The sequence below is a fragment of the Polyodon spathula genome, chromosome 2, assembly GCF_017654505.1.
Source record: "Polyodon spathula isolate WHYD16114869_AA chromosome 2, ASM1765450v1, whole genome shotgun sequence".
Lineage (NCBI taxonomy): Eukaryota > Metazoa > Chordata > Actinopteri > Acipenseriformes > Polyodontidae > Polyodon > Polyodon spathula.
In genome coordinates, this window is record NC_054535.1 from 60090361 (window position 1) to 60109149 (window position 18789).

Genomic DNA, 18789 nt, shown 5'->3' on the forward strand with positions numbered 1-18789 from the left:
ATATATATATATATAAATTAAAGAGACAAAAACCTTGTTCAGCATTGCTTATAAATATAATTTATTACTTGTTTAAAAATGATTTCTTACATTTTGTACATAGACTTGACAAAAGAAATGCAAACATTTGCAAGAAACCAAGTTATGTAGTGTGCCAAGAGAAGGTGAACAGCACTGCCACTATAAAACAACTAATGCAATTGCTAGTACTTTTATAAAGGATGTCAAATTTGCATAGTAGATACACATTTAGAAAATCAGCCATTTATTACAAAAAAAAGGAACTGCACTTAGTAAATATTGAAAAACTTAAATCTGTATCTTTTTTGACAAATGTGTCAAATTAGACTTCTGTACATCATAACACACATACTTCAAATACAGTGCTAAAAGTTTGTCCCTTTTGTGTATTCATTTTTCCTTGGTTGTTAGTTAAACATGAGTACTGTCTGATGTGGTATCTCGCAAAGGTATGATTAATTATACAATGTAAGCAGTTACATCAACAATTTCATGAAATAATGATGAAAAACAAACAACAAAATTAAGTTTAAATATAGTTGCTGTTATAAAAAGATATATAGATGAGTTAACTACAATTTATATTACAGTGCCAGATGAGGCCAAAGTTTGCCATTGTTTAATTTCAATTTAATTTTAAAATGTATTTTGATCCATCAGAAACATATTTTGGGAATTACAGTACCAAATAAAACTGAATGAGGCACAACAGAGTAAATATTGTACACTGGCAGACAACAATATTGTAGTGTCTTTGTAATCTTGGGAAATTAGCATTAAACAGCAAGGACCACAAACAATCATAATAAAAAGTAAATAAACTTGAAAGGTCAACTGAACATTATGTATGCACCAGCCCAAAGAATAACAAATAAAGCATTGACTTAACTTCATTACTGATCAAAACCTTTTGCGAATGAGTGAATAAAAATAAGCAATCCAACAATAAATGTAGCACTTAACATTTTAGATGTTTGTCAAATGCTACTTCCCACCCACAACCAGAAAAACCACAGAAATAAAAAAGATGTTGTTTTCAGGGACCACAATTGTTAAAAATGTCACACAATTTTACATGTTATAAAAATGTATATATTTTTTAATAATGCAGAGGAATCAGAAGAGAACATACAATGTTATGCTTAGTAAAATTAACTTTATAAAAAAGAAATACAGTTTATGTTATGCAGAAGTGTTGGTAACACGAACTACCAACAGCTATTTTGACAAAAAAGTACTGCAGTGTTGACGAGGTCAACTATATATATATTTATATAATATATATATATATATATATATATATATATATATATATATATATATATATACTATATTAAAATGTTACTGTGGAGAAGATGAGTGCTAATATATTATTAAGTATGGCTATTTTAGAAATGTGCAGTTCTGATTTCTGGCCACTGGATGGCAACAGCAAATAAGCAAATTGACTAAAAAACACAAGCATATGTATCGGACAAAGGTGTTTAAAAAATCAAGCAGCTATTGCAGATAAATAGATTTTAATAAAGCAGTGCATACTTAAATCCCTAAAGACATAAATGCAAGTTGAGAAGATAATACAAATAAGAACTGGAAATAACAACAAAGGAATTAATTGGATAATATAACTCAGAGGTTTTGAACTGGGCGTACTTCTAAAGGTAATAGAAGGTACACAGGATGATTCATAAACAAAAATTAAAGAAAGAAATAATGATTTAGAATTTTTTATTTTTACGGTATTATATATTATCTCTAAATTACTGTGTATAAATAGTTAACTTTTGTTTAGCAGTTCAAAGGTTAGTATCATAGTTTCAAAATGACCATCCACCTGAACGCATGCAGGATTTCCAGACGTCACAAAATAGGAGTGGCAAACACTGTTGCAGCAGCAAAGGTCATTCAAAATGATCTAGACAAGATTCAGAACTGGGCAGACACATGGAAAATTTCATTTAATAGAGAAAAGTGTAAGGTACTGCACGCAGGAAATAAAAATGTGCATTATAAATATCATATGGGAGATACTGAAATTGAAGAAGGAAACTATGAAAAAGTCCTAGGAGTTTTTGTTGACTCAGAAATGTCTTCATCTAGACAATGTGGGGAAGCTATTAAAAAGGCCAACAAGATGCTTGGATATATTGTGAAAAGTGTTGAATTTAAATCAAGGGAAGTAATGTTAAAACTGTACAATGCACTAGTAAGACCTCATCTTGAATATTGTGTTCAGTTCTGGTCACCTCGCTACAAAATAGATATTGTTGCTCTAGTAAGAGTGCAAAGAGAGCAGCCAGAATTATTCCGGGTTTAAAAGGCATGTCATATGCACACAGGCTAAAAGAACTGAATCTATTCAGTCTTGAACAAAGAAGACTACGTTGCGACCTAATTCAAGCATTCCAAATTCTAAAAGGTATTGACAATGTCGACCCAAGGGACTTTTTTCACCTGAAAAAAGAAACAAGGAATGGGGGTCACAAATTAGACAAATTAGATTAGACAAAGGGGCATTCAGAACAGAAAATAGGAGGCACTTTTTTACACAGAGAATCGTGAGGGTCTGGAATCAACTCCCCAGTAATGTTGTTGAAGCTGACACCCTGGGATCCTTCAAGAAGCTGCTTGATGAGATTTTGGGATTAATAAGCTACTAACAACCAAACGAGCAAGATGGGCCGAATGGCCTCCTCTTGTTTGTAAACTTTCCTATGTTCTTCTTATGTTCTTTTTTATTAGGGTGGGTGAAGCAGCATCTTGCAATTCTGCACTCTGTATAATTGAAGACAAGTCAGTGAAGCACCATCTTTCTCCATTTTTTAGAAGTATAATTTTGCTCTGGTAAATATTAATAATAATCACAATACTCATACTTTGACGTTTTTTGTTTTATTTGTGTGGCTGCATTTTAGTAACAGCATTAGCAGCTGGTTGAATTTGTTTTGATAGTGTACTGATCATCCAGATATATTTGTCAAAAATTGATAAATGTCTTACTTGCAAAAGAAAAAAGAAAGAAGAAAACGCAAAATCTTCAGAAAGTGCAGAAAGTTGTGCAGAAAGTTGTACAGTCCCTTCGGATAATTTTATGATGGCTTTGATAAAAAGTTTATCAATGTTAGTTCTTATAGTTTTTTCTTGAGGTTAATATTTTTGATGTTTTAAACATTTAAAAATCCATAAAAAAAAAAAAAAAAAAAACATTAAAAAATGGCACACAATTATGCTGAGAAGGGAAGTAACAAGATGATAACCATTTGCAGTGCAGACTACTTTGGATTATTTATAACTTTGCCAAATAGAGAGCAAATATGTGTTTCCAAAGATATTTCCAAATATTTTCTTTTGATTCTGTACATCCAAAGACTTCTAATTAAAAGTTTTAAGAATTACTGTTTAGTATTCTGTCTAAACCAGCAGTTTGTCTACCCCGAACTGTTGTGACATAAATGACATAATAAATAAACGTGGACAAAATAAGTAGTTAATCAGATTATTCTTGCAGCTGTGGCACCATTCAGTAGAGCAAAATTGTAAAGGGGTACTTGAGCTGAAACCTCTAGATAGAAGGGGTATAGGTGTAAAAAATGGCTGAAAACCACTGGCATAACTAGTATTTTATATGCCATATTTGGTTGTCCAACTCCAAAACCAAACTAGGAGATGAGCTAGGCCTTGGTGTTATGTCATGTCCTGTTGTTTTGCACTACTCAATCTGTTTTAATTTCATAAACATAAACTTAAGACTGTAGAAATCTGGATTAGGAAAAATCATCCACATATATGGACAGCAGTACAAAGCGTTTCCTAGGAAACTGTATAAAAACTGTATCAAGGGAAGTACAGCTAAGCTAACAGGATTTTTTTTTTTCAGTTTATAAGCAAAACATCACTATTCCATGATTCTAAAGTCACATGATCATACACAAGCTCCTTTTGTTTTTTTCTTTTTTTAGAGAAAGTCTTTTTTTTTTTTCAAATTTCTTTAAAACTCATTGGTCATGATCTGTGAGGAAGTAACTACGGTGGTTTCCTGTGCATCGTACTTTCTTTTTCAAAGCAGAGAGGCCTCAGCCAGTGTTCTGTACCATGCAGATCACAGTCTCATGTCTCCCCATTTCTTCCAGGACAGCTGCCAGTGTACTCAGGTTCCCATCAGGAAAGTGTTGAGCTTCCCAGAGATCCAAGATGACTCCAGTAGGACTTGACTTTGTGGCAAAGTAATTAAGATACCTTGGAGTAATAATGTAAAGAATAGATTAGTTGAACAAGAACAAGAATAATCTGCTTTACAACTACAATTGCAAGTCAGTCCATGTGCAGCTGTACACTGGTAGTAAAAGTTGCATGTCTAAAAGATAAGGGCTAATTTGTTTAATCACCCAATGCTTCTATTTGTCTGCTAGAATGCTAGAATGCTGGTATTAAAACATGAAACCTGTATTCATTAGGAATTTGAGAAGAATTTCCAGATATTCACTGGTTATTTTTTTTTCAAGAAAGTGATATACAGTAGTGGGCTTTGTGTACCTTTCACCCCTTTAGGTCAGCTTCCAACACATAATTTAGCATAATTAGGCAACGTTTGAGTCTCTGCTTGAGGGAGGCCTAGCTGAGTTGATAATCCAGGGGTATTCAGGTCAGGATTTAGATGCAGTCACTAAACATTTATGAGTAATAAATTAATAAGCACCAAATTTATAAAGAAATAAAAGTGATGCGTTTCTTTTTTCTACATCCTAAAACTCCTCAATGACAAATAGGAAAGTGTTATTTTCAATGCTTGGTAAGTAAATCTCAATAAAATTCTGGAACTAAAAAAAACAAACAAAACATAAACAAACACATATATTGTTGTTGAAATATAAAAGCAAATATATGCTTGAGAGAAGAGTACATTTTACTGTAATTCCACTTAACAGGTTTTGAAAATGATCCCCACAATATCAAGACAAAGCAGATGTAAGAGTTCACTCGTCAGGCTCAAATTTGTGGATCCCGAATGCAGTCAAAGTACTCAGATAAAAGCCCTTGTGCACACATGCGGAAGAACCCTTGCTTACCTGTCCAAACTCAGTTTGTGGGCCAACATTCGCCAGTCATTGCCTCGGGTTTGAGGGGCGTCCAGGCTGCCACAGAGCTTCTGTCGTATCGAGAGAGGGATTCTGAAGGCAATGGGTCCCACTAGAGTCGTGATGTTGCTAGCTGGGTCCATGACGGATGTATCAATGCACTGGGTGTCCTACAATTGAAAGTGTTATATTTAAGCCCTATAATTGCCATAAACTTGACACATCTTAATACAGTGTATTAATATAAATAATATTGTTAAGCTAGAGCTCGACAATATTGTTTCAACTAAAGGAACTTTTGGTCATTTGAGGTCAAATTATAACATTTAAAGGATAATATTTTGTGTATTTCGGTTGCATTCTAGTTTTTCTTTCTTTTAACTCATCATTGAACGCTAAACACTAAATATTATTATAAATATTATTTAATGTTTAGCATTCACTGTTTAGTGGTAGAGTTAAAAGATATATAGAATGAAGCAGTGATAGACAAAATGTTTTATTTTGAAGACAGCAACAGTGAAGACTGAGAGCTAATTCCATGTGTACAGACAGAAGTGATATATAATAGCCTTATTATTATTCAACGAAGGAGGGGCTTTGTTACGAAAATATAAATCGATTGCGAGTCACTATGCATCGGCATAGTTATAAACCTACCAAAGTAACAAGGCATATTAACACAAGTGAGGAGCCTGATCAGAAATGTATTTTACATTTTCCGATTTTTGTTACATTCGGCCTTAAATGACACAATGTTAGCTAAAATGACACAATGTAATGTATTAATTACATGCAGGGCTTAAAACCGGTCTTTCTTTCATCTGGTCATTTACTTTCTTATATTTAGTGATGCAGATTTAAAGTCTGGTTTTATTTATTTATTTATTTAAATTAATACTATATGTCTGTTTCATTCATTATGTGAATGGGTGCTTCCTTTTTAGGTGTTCAAGCAGAACCATGTTGTTCAGAAATCATTGATTGTTTGTATAAAAAACAAGTCCATTTCCACCTGTCTCCATCCTTTTACCTTTCTTTGCTTAGCTCCTTTTGGACGAAACTGACCTGGCCCACTGAAACAGCTGGATGCAGATCTGGAGTCTGAGTCTTTGTTTCTCGCGTTCGAGGACAAAGACCTCACATTCGCCATTTCAATATTAACAAAGGTTATTAATACGCGTCAAAATAAGAAAATAACCATTGGTTTCTCTGTATGAGACAAAATGAGTTACTAAAATGTATTCAAATTAGGTTCTGGGTTTTCAATATTATATTACAAATAACCGAGTTACCCATAAATACGTAAACATACACACACATACACACACAAATATTTATGATTAATATATGATATAGATTAAAGCATATTTTATGTTTTATTTTTATTTTACTGTAAAGGTTGTATTTAATCACACGCAGATCAATGTAATGTAAAGCATCCAGAGATGCTAAATAACAAAAGCAAGAAAAGTATCAACATTTCATACCAAGGAAAAACACACAAATATATTGCTGTTTTTAATTTGTCACTGAATCACAAAATGAAATTGCCACATGACTTGTTTAGGGGTACAGGGGTGAAATTTGCCATGACAGCGGTAGACTGACTTTTTGTTTAAAAACTGAAAGCAGGTGGCACACATGGCAAGCGGTTTTCTTATGCATGTTTGAAGGGAGACAGAGAATCTTGGAACAAAAAAATAACCTGATGGAGGAGGAAGAGATTTTAAACAATAGGAGAAAGTGAGCACATGAAATGAAAAATAAGAAGACTAGTTAGTCTGTATATCTGTTTATACTGTAATTTACAGGAAACATTTGCCTTAAATAAACGACTACTAATCCTACTGTCTCTGCGTTCACTATCTTTATATTTTTCTACATCTTTTAGCTCTGGGAACATCTAACACTTCAGTAATCAGCTTCTCCAAATTTACTCTCTTGCTTTAAAACTGTCGGTGTGTGTGTGTATTGGGGGGAGGGGCTCGCATTTTGCTTCACAGAGTCGAATGAAGCCTGTGGAATAATGCTGTGTTAACATATTGAATTACATAGAGCTTTGTAATTTTCCAAACTTAACAAAAAACTGTCAAATTTAAAAATGTGACATTTTGAAATTCAACTTGCCTTAAATACTACTGTACATCTATCATGGCTTCAGGTAGACTTTTGCGATATAATTCTGTAGTTTCTTTGATTACATGATGTTAATAAAATATTTATTAAAATAGTTTATTATTATTATTATTATTATATTATTATTATTATTATTATTATTATTATTATTATTATTATTATTGTCTTTTAAAATGATATACAGACATGTCATGGTTTACTAAAGATATATGATTTTAAGTCAGTTTTTTTTAAAACTGAAAAAAAAAATGTCTGCCTCATAAAAGAAGAGACCCTTGTGAAAAAGCATACTTTGCCATGAGGTCAATTCCTTTTTCGAGATCAAACATCTACCTGCAAGAGCTGTACTTAGCATACGCAGAACCAAAATTTTCAATCCCTATAACTCAGGAACAGATTCATATTTTTACACCAAACCAGAAAAAGGCACGATTCTGGACCAGTCCCCTTACAGCCTAAAATTAAAAAATAAATTTTAAACATGACAAAAAAAACCCTGCAAAATACACAGATTTTTACATTTGATTTCACTATCTGGATCTCATAATCTATCTATCTATCTATCTATCTATCTATCTATCTATATATATATATATATATATATAGATAGATAGATAGATATATAGATAGATAGATAGATAGATAGATAGATAGATAGATAGATAGATAGATAGCGTGGCTCTGCTTTACTAAGTAACACAGGATACAATTAATTTCCAACGCAACTAACAACCAATAATCATCTCAGCTGATAAACTGACATTTTGTGCAGCCTACCAAATGCTGAGTGGACTGTCTTAACAGGATAAGGTTCAGTTACAAAACACCAACATAACAAAAATTAAAGTTTTTAACAATCAGTCGACAATTCAAGCCTTTTTTAGACAGACACAAAAAGTTTAGTTTCAGTTAATAATACGAAACGTATTTGTCCTAGTAGTAAACTGTATGCATTTGTTTAAATGTAAAGAATGACTAAATGTACAGTATTAAAACACTGCTCTTTAATTTACTGTTAGTTTTCTTTCTTTATTCTTGCACTCATAATGTGCTCTCATAGGCAAGCGTGAAACCCGGTTTATATCACGAATTATGCCTGCCTGGCAATCATGATATAAAGAGGGTTCAACAAGGAGCATTTCAACGTAAAGTGGAGCGATAAAAAAAAAAGAAGCCAAGTTAGAAGCAACAATTGTGTGAATGTTGGGCCTCAGCATCTTTCTAATTGTGCCAATTTGCTTGATGCTTAAGAACATAAGAACATAAGAAAGTTTACAAACAAGAGGAGGCCATTCGGCCCATCTTGCTAGTTTGGTTGTTAGTAGCTTATTTATCCCAGAATCTCATCAAGCAGCTTCTTGAAGGATCCCAGGGTGTCAGCTTCAACAACATTACTGGGGAGTTGATTCCAGACCCTCACGATTCTCTGTGTAAAAAAGTGCTTCCTATTTTCTGTTCTGAATGCCCCTTTGTCTAATCTCCATTTGTGATCCCTGGTCCTTGTTTCTTTTTTCATGTCGAAAAAGTCCCTTGGGTCGACACTGTCAACACCTTTTAGAATTCTGAATGCTTGAATTAGGTCGATGCGTAGTCTTCTTTGTTCAAGACTGAATAGATTCAATTCTTTTACCCTGTCTGCATATGACATGCCTTTTAAACCCGGAATAATTCTGGTCGCTCTTCTTTGCACTCTTTCTAGATCAGCAATATCCTTTTTGTAGTGAAGTGACCAGAACTGAAGAGAATATTCAAGATGAGGTCTTACTAATGCATTGTACAGTTTTAACATTACTTCCCTTGCTTTAAATTCAACACTTTTCACAATATATCCGAGCATCTTGTTGGCCTTTTTTATAGCTTCCTGTGACAAAGTGCCTGCTCCTGTGTATATTATCTGTTATGTGTTGCGTGTGGTGTGTTTAAAATGTTGGTGTATAGACATTGGTACACAGGATATAAACGGGTCTGTGTAACACAAGTGTTTAAAAATGAATATGTGTATTTAGGCACGAGGATTGCACAGCACTTCACGTGCAAGTAAAATGTAGTAATATGTGAGCACGGGGAATTGCACTTTATTAATTCACGTGCTGGGATTCAAGTGAATGATTAATTGGTAATTGAATCCCAGCACAACAGTATATATAGATGCACGTTATCACATACTCGCGGTTGTGTGTTCGGGAGTGGAGAACGGGAGACAGAGATAGATAAGTGTAAATATAGATTTCATTTGTTTGTGTAGTGTTCGTCCACTCTGTGTTTTGTCCGTGTCTATTCGTTTTGTTTGTCTGTTTATTTTGGCGTGAAGTGCCGTGTCCTGTCTTTTGTTTGTTAAACCCTTTTATTTTACAATAAACCGGCGCCAGCCAGCGCCATCATCATTTCATTTCATCCACCCTGTGTTTTGTGTATTTCATTCCTTTTCCTGGTTCTGACGCCGCCCACTTCGGCCGTCTCTGTGACACTTTCCCACATTGTCTAGATGAAGACATTTCTGAGTCAATAAAAACTCCTAGGTCTTTTTCATAGATTCCTTCTTCAATTATATTATCTCCCATATGATATTTATAATGCAAATTGTTATTTCCTGCATGCAGTAGCTTACACTTTTCTCTATTAAATGTCATTTGAAATGTGTCTGCCCAGTTTTGAATCTCGTCTAGTTCATTTTGAATGACCTTTGCTGCAACAATGTTTGCCACTCCTCCTATTTTTGTTTCATCTGCAAATTTAACAAGTTTGCTGACTGTACCAGAATCTAAATCAATAATGTAGATTAGGAATAGCAGAGGACCTAATACTGATCCCTGTGGTACACCACACTCCATTCTGAGGTTCTTCCTCTAATCAGTACTTTCTGTTTTCTACATGTTAACCACTCCCTAATCCATGTACATGTGTTTCCTTGAATCCCAACTGCGTTCAGTTTGAGAATTAATCTTTTGTGCAGGACTTTGTCAAAAGCTTTCTGGAAATCTAAATAAACCATGTCATATGCTTTGCAATTATCCATTATCGATGTTGCATCCTCAAAAAAATCAAACAGGTTAGTTAGACACGATCTTCATTTCCTAAAACCACGTTGACTGTCTCCCAGGACCCTGTTACCATATAGGTAATTTTCCATTTTGGATCTTATTATAGTTTCCATAAGTTTGCATATAATAGAAGTCAGGCTTACTGGTCTGTAGTTACCTGGTTCAGTTTTGTTTCCCTTTTTGTGGATCGGTATTATGTTTGCAATTTTCTGTCGGTACCACCCCTGTGTCAAGAGACTGCTGCATGATCTTGGTTAGCGGTTTGTAAATTACTTCTTTCATTTCTTTGAGTACTACTGGGAGGATCTCATCCGGCCCAGGGGGTTTGTTTATTTTAAGAGCTCCTAGTCCCTTTAACACTTCTGCCTCAGTTATGCTAAAGTTATTTAAAACTGGACAGGAACTTGATGACATGTGGGGCATGTTGTCAGTATCTTCCTTTGTAAAAACTTGTGAAAAGTAATCATTTAATATATTTGATATTTTTTTTCTTCATCTACGATTTTGCCATTTGTATCGCTTAAACATTTAATCTCCTCTTTGAATGTTCGCTTGCTGTTGTAATATTGGAAAAACATTTTGGAATTGGTTTTAGCTCCCTTAGCAATGTTCATTTCTATTTCTCTCTTGGCCTTTCTAACTTCCTTTTTGACTTGCGTTTGCAGTTCTGTGTACTATTTCTGCGTACTTTCTTTTTGGTCCTTTTTTAATGCTCTGTAAAGTGCCTTTTTTCGCTGAATATTTTTTTTAATTGATCTATTAAACCATTTTGGAAATTTAGTTTTACATTTAGATTTGTCTACTTTAGGGATATAATTGTTTTGCGCCTCTAGTACTACATTTTTGAAGAACAACCATCCTTCTTCTGTGGGTGTTTTCTCTATTTTACTCCAATCTACTTCTGTTAGTCTCTGTTTCATACCTTCATAGTTTGCTTTTCTAAAATTGTAAACCTTAGCTTTAGTCATTACTTTTGGGGATTTAAAAAACAATTCAAATGAGACCATGTTGTGGTCTGAGTTTGCCAGTGGTTCTCTGACTAAATCAAGGCATGCCTCCCCTCTAGTCGGTGCCTTGACAAATTGTGCTAGGAAGCAGTCATTTGTCATTTCCACCATTTCTATTTCATCCTTCGCGCTACCCACCGGGTTTTCCCATTTTATTTGGGGGAAGTTGAAGTCCCCCATTAGTATGTCTTCTCCTTTGCTACACGCATTTCTAATGTCATTGTATAACAGATTATTGTGCTCACCGTCTGAATCTGGCGGTCTATAGCATGCTCCTATTATTATGCCCTTTGAATTTTTGTCCGTTATTCTGACCCATATTGATTCGGTTTTATTTTCTTTGTCCAGGTTTAACACCTGGGCTTCAAGACTGTTTCTTATGTATAGCGCTACCCCTCCTCCTCTTCTGTCCTGCCTGTCTTTCCTATACAGTGTATACCCACAAATATTAAATTCGTCCCCATCACTCTCAGACAACCACGTTTCTGTAACACCTATCACATGATAGTTACCTGTTAGTGCAGTAGCTTCAAGTTCTAGAATTTTGTTTCTGATACTTCTAGCATTTAGATAAATACATTTAATGGTTGTCTTACCTGAGTTGTTGTTCTTGTTTTGATGCGGTCTCCCTTCTGTTTTTTTGTTGATTTCTTCCCCCTTCCTTTCTAGTTTAAATGCTTCTGAACCTGCTCGAGGATCTTTTCTCCGAGTAGACTGGTTCCCTTGTTATTTAAATGCAGTCCATCCCGTCTATACAGATAGTCCTCGTTGTAGAATGTAGTCCAATGATCAAGATAGGTGAAGCCTTCCCGTGTGCACCACGTCTTCAGCCATGCGTTTTGATTAATTATTTCCAGCTGTCCATATGGTCCTTTGCAAGGTGCCGGTAGTATACCAGAAAATACCATAGTTTTGGTTTTCTCTTTTAATTTCCTTCCTAGCTCTCTGAATTTGTTTTGCAGGGATTTTGGTCTGTCTCTTCCAATGTTGTTTGTACCGATGTGGACGACTACTACTGGGTCGTCTCCTGTTCGTTCTAGGAGCCTGTCCACATTCTCAGTGATGTGCTTGACCGAGGCTCCCGGAAGGCAGCACACTGTTGTAGTAAGGGGGTCCAAACTGCGAATTGAACTTGCTGTGTTTCTCAATATGGAGTCCCCAACAATCATGACCTCCCTTCTTTTTGCTGTCTGGTCACCACTGTCAATGGGATCCTGGATGTTGTTCCTTTCATTCTCTTGTTGTTGGTTCTGCTCATCAAAATTCTGAAGTGACTCAAATCTGTTGGTTGTTTTGATTTCTGGTGGTTGTATTCGACGAAGTTTCTTTTTTTCCCTGCTTCTGCCTACCTGAACCCAGCTGTTCTGACCTTCTATCTCCCTGGTGGCTTTCAGTCTGTTAGGGGTGATGCAGACTTCCATGAATTGTGGGTGTGCCAGTTCCTCAAGATCCTGTTGCTGTCTCACTTCTTCCAGCTCCATTTCTAGCATACTTACTAGTTTATGCAAATCCTGGATGGCGCGGCACTTTACGCACACTTGGTTTAGCTCCGCTGGGTTTTCTCGGATTTCCCACATCAAGCAGTTGTCACAGATTACTGGCTTGAAGACCATGTTGAGGTTTTTTTTTTAAGTTTAGTTTCTTCTGCAGTTGTCAACCTGCTTTCAAACTGCTTCTAAACTGCTCTGTACTTTTCCACGCCTGTACTTCTCCCACTCGCTGTCGCTGGGAAGACTGCCTCGTTTAACTGCGTTGTTCTGCTGTGCTGTTAGCTCCTCCCCTCGCCCGTGTCTCAGAATGGCGCTGAATTTGAATCAGCTGCTCCGAGTTTCAGCTTGTTTGTTATCAGAAAAACACACGCGGCTGTTTGACTTTGAGCTGCTGCTTTGTTTCCCCAATGTCATAAGAACATAAGAACATAAGAAAGTTTACAAACGAGAGGAGGCCATTCGGCCCATCTTGCTCGTTTGGTTGTTAGTAGCTTATTGATCCCAAAATCTCATCAAGCAGCTTCTTGTCCTCTGTTTTCTGATTAAAGCAATTCAAGATGCAATTTCTCCTTTCTGCTTCTAAACTGCTCTGTACTTTTCCACGCCTGTACTTCTCCCACTCGCTGTCGCTTCCACTCGCTGTCGCTGGGAAGACTGCTGCTTTTATGCAGCTGTACCGTCTATTTAATACTCATCATTGTATATTATACGATTTGGTAGGCTGGACTTCTTTGGCTTTAAGCAGGTTGAAGCAGTGGTATATTCTTGTATATAAGGCTATTCAATGTAAATTATATGAATATTCTTATTTAAATTAATACCTTATAGCATCCCATAGTAACCACAGCCTCAGATCTCATTCTGTTTTGCATTTGTGCGTACTGAGGCTGGTAAAGAATCATTTGCTTATTATGCCCCATGGTCCTGGAAGGAGTTCCAGCCCAAACTAAAGCTGCAGACCCAGATATCTTTATTGCAATTTAAGAGTAAACTGCATGATTTCGTGACTGAGAGTTGTAATTGTTTTAAATAGTTGACTACTTTTGTGTATTTTGATTATTGTTTCAGGTGTGATTTGCCTGTGTCTTAATTGTACTTTATTGTGTATTGTTCTTGTTGTCCGATTGACTTGCTGCTACCTGCTTGGCTAGGTCTCACTCGTTAAAGAGGTTTTAATCTCAATGTGACTACAATATATATATATATAAATGTATATATATATATATATATATATATATATATATATATATATATATATATATATATATATATGTGTGTGTGTGTGTGTATTATGTATATATGTATATATATATATATATATATATATATATATATATATATATGGTATTGACTGTTGATCTACTAAAAAACTTTTTTTTTAAAAAAAGGAAGATATTGTATAGTCGGCAACCAGTTTGGGGTCATACAAGTACTAATATATTTGTGCAGTTTTTGCAAAGGCTTTGTTGGGCACACAAGCCATCGTCTTATATTATTGATTATAAAACGACGACTCGTGTGTCTAGAAAAAAAAAAACTCTGGTTTTCTGAATAAGGTGTTGTGACAAAGTGCCTGCCCCTGTGTATATTATCTGTTATATGTTGCGAGTGGTATATTAAATGTTGGTGTATAGTCACTGGTACACAGGATATAAAAGGGTCTGTGTAACACGAGTGTTTAAAATGTATATTTGTATTTAGGCACAAGGATTGCACAGCACTTCACGTGCAAGTAAAAAGTAATAATATGTGAGCACGGGGAATTGCACTTTATTAATTCACGTGCAGTTGCACCGAGACTCCAATTGAATGATTGATTACCAATCGAGTCTTGGTACAGCTGCATAAAAGCTGCATGTTTTCACCCACTCTGGGTTGGGTGTTCGGTGAGTAGGGAACGGGAGAGAGAGGAGGCGTAATAAGAGCTCATTATCAATTGCTATTGCGTACTGGTGGGACCAGCACGATACTTGTTAGTTGTTAGTCTGTCTATCTGCTCACCATGTTTGTCTAATATTGTCAATGTTTTGTGTGTCTATTTATTTTGGCGATAACCCACTCCGGCCGTTCACGTGGTGTCATTCATGTGAGTTTAAAGGGAAATTCCTGACGAGGACCTGGATGCATTTGTGGAGGCTTGGGAGAGCCAGGGGGGATGGTGCCTCCTGTGCAAGCGCTACGGGCATGGAGTGGCTGACTGCCCTCTCCCGGATACAGAAGAGGGGCAGTCTCCACGCCAGCAGCTGGAGCCAGAGCGCAAGGCCCAGGAGAGGAAGAGAAGGGGAAAGGGGAAGAGGAAGGCAGAGCGTCCACCGCCCAAGTCTCCACCAGCGTCTCATCATTTCCCCTGTCCACAGCAGAGGGTGAGCCGCACCAGTCCCCTGAAGACTACACGCTGCTCCCACCTCCTCAGCAGTGCATGGTGGGACCAGCACAGGAGGGTGAATGCCTGCTGGTTCCTCAGCCACCAGCAGAGGGCTGAATGAGCTGCAGCGGAAAACAGCCCGGCCGCACCAGCACGAGGAGGGCCAGCACTGCTGGTCCTGAGCAGAGCCCACCTGTCGCCATCGCCTGCTGAGTATCACACTTCCAGGACGAGGCAGATGCCCTCATGCCTACCTTACCGACGGTGTAGAGAGGAACCACTGGTCACGGGAAGGCCGCCCGTGGTTCCTCTCCTTCAAGAGCGACAAAAATTTCAGCGGTCGAGTGTAGCTCGGGCTGCGATTCAGGGACCAGGCGGCCTCTTACGACCGTAACAGCCCGTGTGGCGACGCCCTGTGCGGACAGACTCAGCACCCCGTGTAGAGGTGTGTCGCCTCAGCCAACGGGAGGCCCCAGCAGAGGTTGAGCGTAACAAAGACCAAGTGGTGCGGCCAAGCAGACGTAGTGGGGTGGCAGTCAGAGGATGCCTGCTTGTATCTTCCCACCCTCATGAGGAGAGGAGCTGGAGCTGCCTCTGCCTCAATCACCATCAGGGGAAGAGGAGCAGAAGCTGCCTCTCCCTTCAACAGAAGGACCAGGAATAGCTTGCATTCTCAGCAGCCCTTCATAGGCTGCTGAGAGAAGCACTGCCTAAACCGCCTGGCCGCAGCGGGTGGTTCCCTCGTGCATGGACGGGGTCATTTTGACGGTACCTACGCAGTGGGGTTGAACGCCGGTTAGCAGCGCAACACGAATGCCTGCCGCTCAGCATCGCCTCCTAACGTGGGAAAGTCGGTGGCTGGCGGTAACACAGATCGTTCGTCGGCACAACGCTGAACAACAGACAGGCTAGAAGTGTCGGACCCACTTAGCGTTGGCGTATGTTACGGACGCATGGAAACTTGTGGTGGTACATTCCAACCAGGCAAAGATCATCCTAGTTCTCTCTAGCAGCAGCATAAAAGCAGCATGTTTTCACCCACTTGGGGTTGGGTGTTCGGTGAGTGGAGAATGGGAGAGAGAGGAGGAGTAATAGAGCTTAATACCAATTGCTATTGCGTACTGGTGGGACCAGCACGATACTTGTTAGTCTGTCTATCTGCTCACCATGTTTGTCTAATATTGTCTGTTTTGTGTGTCTATTTATTTTGGCGTAAAGCGCCGTGTCCTGTTTTCTGTTTGTTTAGACCTTTTATTTACAATAAACCCGCGCAAGCAAGCGTCTTCATCATTTCACTTCATCTGTTTTGTCTCGGTGTATTCCCTTCCTGGTTCTGTTGTCACCCACTCCGGCTGTCTTTGTGACAGGTGTTTAGAAGGGCTAGAATTCCAATAGTATCCCAATTGCACCTACCACGCGGGGCATGCAGCATGTGGCATAGATGAGTTGAGACAATACCTGGACAAGATTTCCTCATTGCTGAGCTCCTCATGTGTGTGCCGAGGCTAGTGCACCCTTTCAGCCTATGTCAGGGTTGCTGTTGCTGGGTGTGCCTTGCATCATTCACACCCACATGTCATCGGACACACTGCATGCTACCCACGTTTCCCATTGTTGCCTGTTTGTAGTCAGTGCTGGAATGATAGTGTGTGCGGAGTTAACGCAGTCCTTTTACAATCCTTATTCTGCGCGTCACAAACCTGGTTTTGTACTTGGAGCATACCTTCGAATATACCAGGATCATGCATATTGTCAGCCACTCCCCCCATATTGCGCGATGCATACATTTTATTTCTGCACAGCGCAGAATGGATTGAGACATGCAAAAGGACGTTTCGAATATGGCAACTTGGCACAATTTCAGCACAACGGCCATTTGCGATGCGCATACCCCTCTGCGCAGTGCGCAAACCTTTCGAATAGTGGGCCCAATATCCTTAAAGATTGTCAAGTCAAAATTGCTTGGGAAAAAGTGTTAAAGGTTACATTCTCAGAGGAAGACTGATCTAGTATATGTAAAAGTGTTAAGTTAAATCTACCAATGCTAAATTAAGAACAATTCAGTGTAGAATACTTAACATAACCTATTGCACTCCTGTCAAACTATACTGAGCATCAGAAGAAACTTATCACTTTTATCACACATTTAATTTAAAAAAAAAAAGTTATATAAATCACTCTCAAACCTTGACCATGACACACTTGAGTGACTATGACTGAAGTATATGCACTTAAACACCTAATTAGTGAGACAGATGATGGACACTGGATATGGAGTGATTTCAGCTGTTGAATTGCAAGCTAGAATAAAAGCAAGAAAGAAAAATCACAGAAAAAAAGCAATATGCCATGTCTGTTAAGAGAGCAGCGCCTTCATGCAACCAGCATGTTAGAGGCTGGACTAGGGCAGCGTACTGTGGCTAGATGGTATAACCAGACACACTCTGTCAATGACATAATATGAACTGGAAGACATGTGGCTTCTGGGGCTTGGAGACCACTGAACAGCCAGATGCTTACCCAGACACTACAAGAGAAATGGGCCAGGATTCCGAGACAACATCTGAAACCTGGTGCAAAGCATGCGTTGCAGATATACTGCTTGTATTGCTTCCAAAGGTGGCCACACACGCTACTAGCCTGTGACTTTCACAGTATCCCCCGTCCCCACACAACTTTAGCAATTGACATTTTACTGTCTAATCAGCACAATAAAAAGTCACTGCACCTGCTCTAAAGCAGTTTGTCATTTTTCATTCACATTTAGTGAATTGTATCCAAATATTAATACATTGTTTTATTCACCCACCACTCACAACCTTACCACAGGCTACAATGATGCTTTGGAAAGAAAAGGAACCACTACTATTTACAATGTGGAAATCATAATACTGGATGTCATTCTATTAGAAAAAGCACACTATAGTTTGCATGGAATTAAAAGAAAACTTACAATACTTTCGTCAGATGCAAAGAATTACTAAAAAGAAACAAAGAGGCTATAGGTATTTGTATAATTTTATTTTAAATTGCACTGTAAATATGTTGCAGTTTCTTCAGATTTTTATGGTAGAGAATTCAACTTTACTGTAGGGATGTATGTATTGTTTATTAATAAACAAAAATGGCTTGATCCCTAAGAAAATATTATGGTTAAACAATAAAAATATTGGATATGAAGGCTAATCACATCTTTAAATTAAAACAGCAAAACGCTCAATTGTATACAAAACACTGTTGCTGTCCCACTTAGGGTACATATGCAATACATTAAACTGCAGACATATCAAAACAATTATTGCAAACTGGTAAAACATGTGCTTATGTCATCAGCAAACTTTGTTGTTCATTGTGAAGCAAAAACATATTTTGTTTTATATACTGATAAAAATGTTTGTCAAACGTAAGTAGTCTACATGATAGTATTGAAATCATTTTTACTAACCAAGAATATTAAATTAAGAGCTGAGGAGTATGTTTTCATTGACATCTAGTTAAATTAATTGGTAACTATTAACAAACGTAACCCTTTTCCACATATCCCACTGTATCTCATGATTTTAAGCTCAACCTTCAGTGACTGTAAAGAAGCTGGGATGGTAACAAAGTCAGCTTTCTAATAAACTAAACAAAACTATGTAGCCCATACGA

The 18789-nt window shown here is 37.5% G+C and overlaps 1 protein-coding gene across 1 annotated transcript in view; it reads right to left on the bottom strand.

Annotated features, from left to right (window-relative positions):
- Window positions 1–3398: 3398 nt before the first annotated feature.
- Window positions 3399–18789, bottom strand: part of LOC121298867 (netrin receptor UNC5C-like) — a 419182-nt gene continuing 403791 nt past the window's right edge. Inside the window, exons 16-17 of the mRNA XM_041226130.1 lie at window positions 5088–5266; window positions 3399–4257 (exon numbers count right to left, since the gene is read on the bottom strand). Of these exons, the coding sequence (XP_041082064.1) occupies window positions 4095–4257; window positions 5088–5266 (342 nt within the window). The 3' untranslated portion in view covers window positions 3399–4094. The remainder of the gene's footprint in view (window positions 4258–5087; window positions 5267–18789) is intronic.